The sequence below is a fragment of the Etheostoma spectabile genome, chromosome 12 (genome assembly GCF_008692095.1).
Source record: "Etheostoma spectabile isolate EspeVRDwgs_2016 chromosome 12, UIUC_Espe_1.0, whole genome shotgun sequence".
NCBI classification, from domain to species: Eukaryota; Metazoa; Chordata; class Actinopteri; order Perciformes; family Percidae; genus Etheostoma; species Etheostoma spectabile.
Window position 1 is genome coordinate 30,591,093 of NC_045744.1, and position 1,756 is coordinate 30,592,848.

General features: G+C 36.4%; 1 protein-coding gene across 2 annotated transcripts in view; it reads right to left on the minus strand.

The window, feature by feature from the left end:
• Positions 1-299: 299 nt before the first annotated feature.
• The window catches only part of LOC116699131 (choline transporter-like protein 5-A), a 36,626-nt gene continuing 35,169 nt past the window's right edge, over positions 300-1,756 (minus strand). For both annotated transcript variants that reach the window (XM_032531544.1, XM_032531545.1), the window contains one exon: positions 300-945. In XM_032531544.1, the coding sequence (XP_032387435.1) occupies positions 848-945 (98 nt within the window). In that variant the 3' untranslated portion in view covers positions 300-847. The remainder of the gene's footprint in view (positions 946-1,756) is intronic.

Below are 1,756 nucleotides of genomic sequence, written 5' to 3' on the forward strand. Positions count from 1 at the left end.
AAAAACAAAATCTGACCTAGTTTTGCCACAGTAGAGCTTGAATTGCGATTCAAATACAAATTGATTTTTTGCACACACCTATTTCAAGCTGCGTAGTTTGTTTACATACACGAAACTTCTCCTGATGAAGTTTTTTGACATGTTAAAAGATGCAACCCAACATAAGAAGAGAAAAAAACATTAGTACAAATCATCACCACTAAATTCTCGACTACAAATGATTTCTATCGACACTTATTTTTACGTGTTTACATTGTAGTTTGACAGTGGTGTTGAAGGAAAAGACTGAATGTTTAATCTTTTTATTATATTTTAATTAAATCCGCTTTACAAATAAAAAAACAAAGACCCAATACAAAATCAATCCATCTTATAAAACGAACAGGTTATATAAATGATTTGAAACTTGAGGTGGAGCTTTTGGTACAAACTGATTTTCACACATTTTCAATTTTTTGCCGAACATTTTTTCAAACATTCATCCAAAACACACAGCACATTAAAAGGTACAATTACACGTTCAAAGGAGGCTTTTTCAAACACATGAACTGAATCTGAACTGCACTGAATACAAAACAAGGTTCTTCTCACTGACTCATTTCTTAAACATGACTTCAGACCAACTGCAACTGGAAGGGAACTGGAAGTCTTTGATTCTGACTTTACTATTGGTTCCATACATGTCTGACATGTGCTGTCACTGTTGCCCAGTGGTTATCATGAGGGATGCTGCTCCTGTGCATCCACATGTTGCTTAGCAGTCCGACCTGTCAGCCCTGCTCAGTGTTACGGAGAGCATGGTCCACTCAGCACCGGTTGCTCAGGGACGGGACAGGAGGATTACATATCAAGGCAACTGACTGGATTTTCCCAAAATTCTGTGCAGCTCTGGGGACATGAGGAAAGGTTTTCTTGAACTCCCATCGTGCCTCTCCAAGTCATCGCCTTGTTGGACCGATACATGGATCGGATGGAAGCATGGCAGAAAAAGCAGGGATGGATGGATGTTGATTAATGGGTGGATGGATGGGTTTGATGGAGGTGGAGGAAGTCAAGGGAGTTAAAGTTTGAGGACAAAGGTCAAATGAAGATGTATGGATGGAAAGTAGATAGCAGGGTGATTTAAAATGAAATAGAGACAAAAACAGTTAGTTAGTGTTGGTAGATAGACACATGCAAGCAAAAAGCACAGGCTTCCCTCAACAATTAAAATTAAATTCTACCAGGTGGAAAAAAGTAACCAAAGTATTAACTGAACATGTAGATTGGCATTATTTGGAGAAAAAAAAAAGACTTTTTAATACACGCTGTTGGATGAAAGAGTGAACTCATTTAAACCCATCACAGTGCATCAGTGTATGATTTGAATTATTATTTGAGTAATAGCAGGGTTTCCCGCAGCACTTTGAAGTTAAGGCAGCCGCCGTAGCAAAACACGCTTGCCGCCTAAACTATGTGTCAAAAAAAATAAAAAGAGCTGTGTTATACAGCCAATATATTGGCGGCCCCATATTATCGGCCAATATTACAGTATCGTCATTTATAATGTACGATTAAAAAAAAAAATTAATCTGATAAATGAATATTTAAAAAATAAAATAAAAAGGGACAGTCAACCATGTGCATAGTTTGTCAACCAGAGGGCTCTGGTTATTATTTTTTTATTGTGTTTTTGTTCAAAAGATTTTAAGTTTCATATGTTAAGTTTGTATTTTTATCTATTTTGTATCTTTAATATATTTTGATGTTCCTCTGT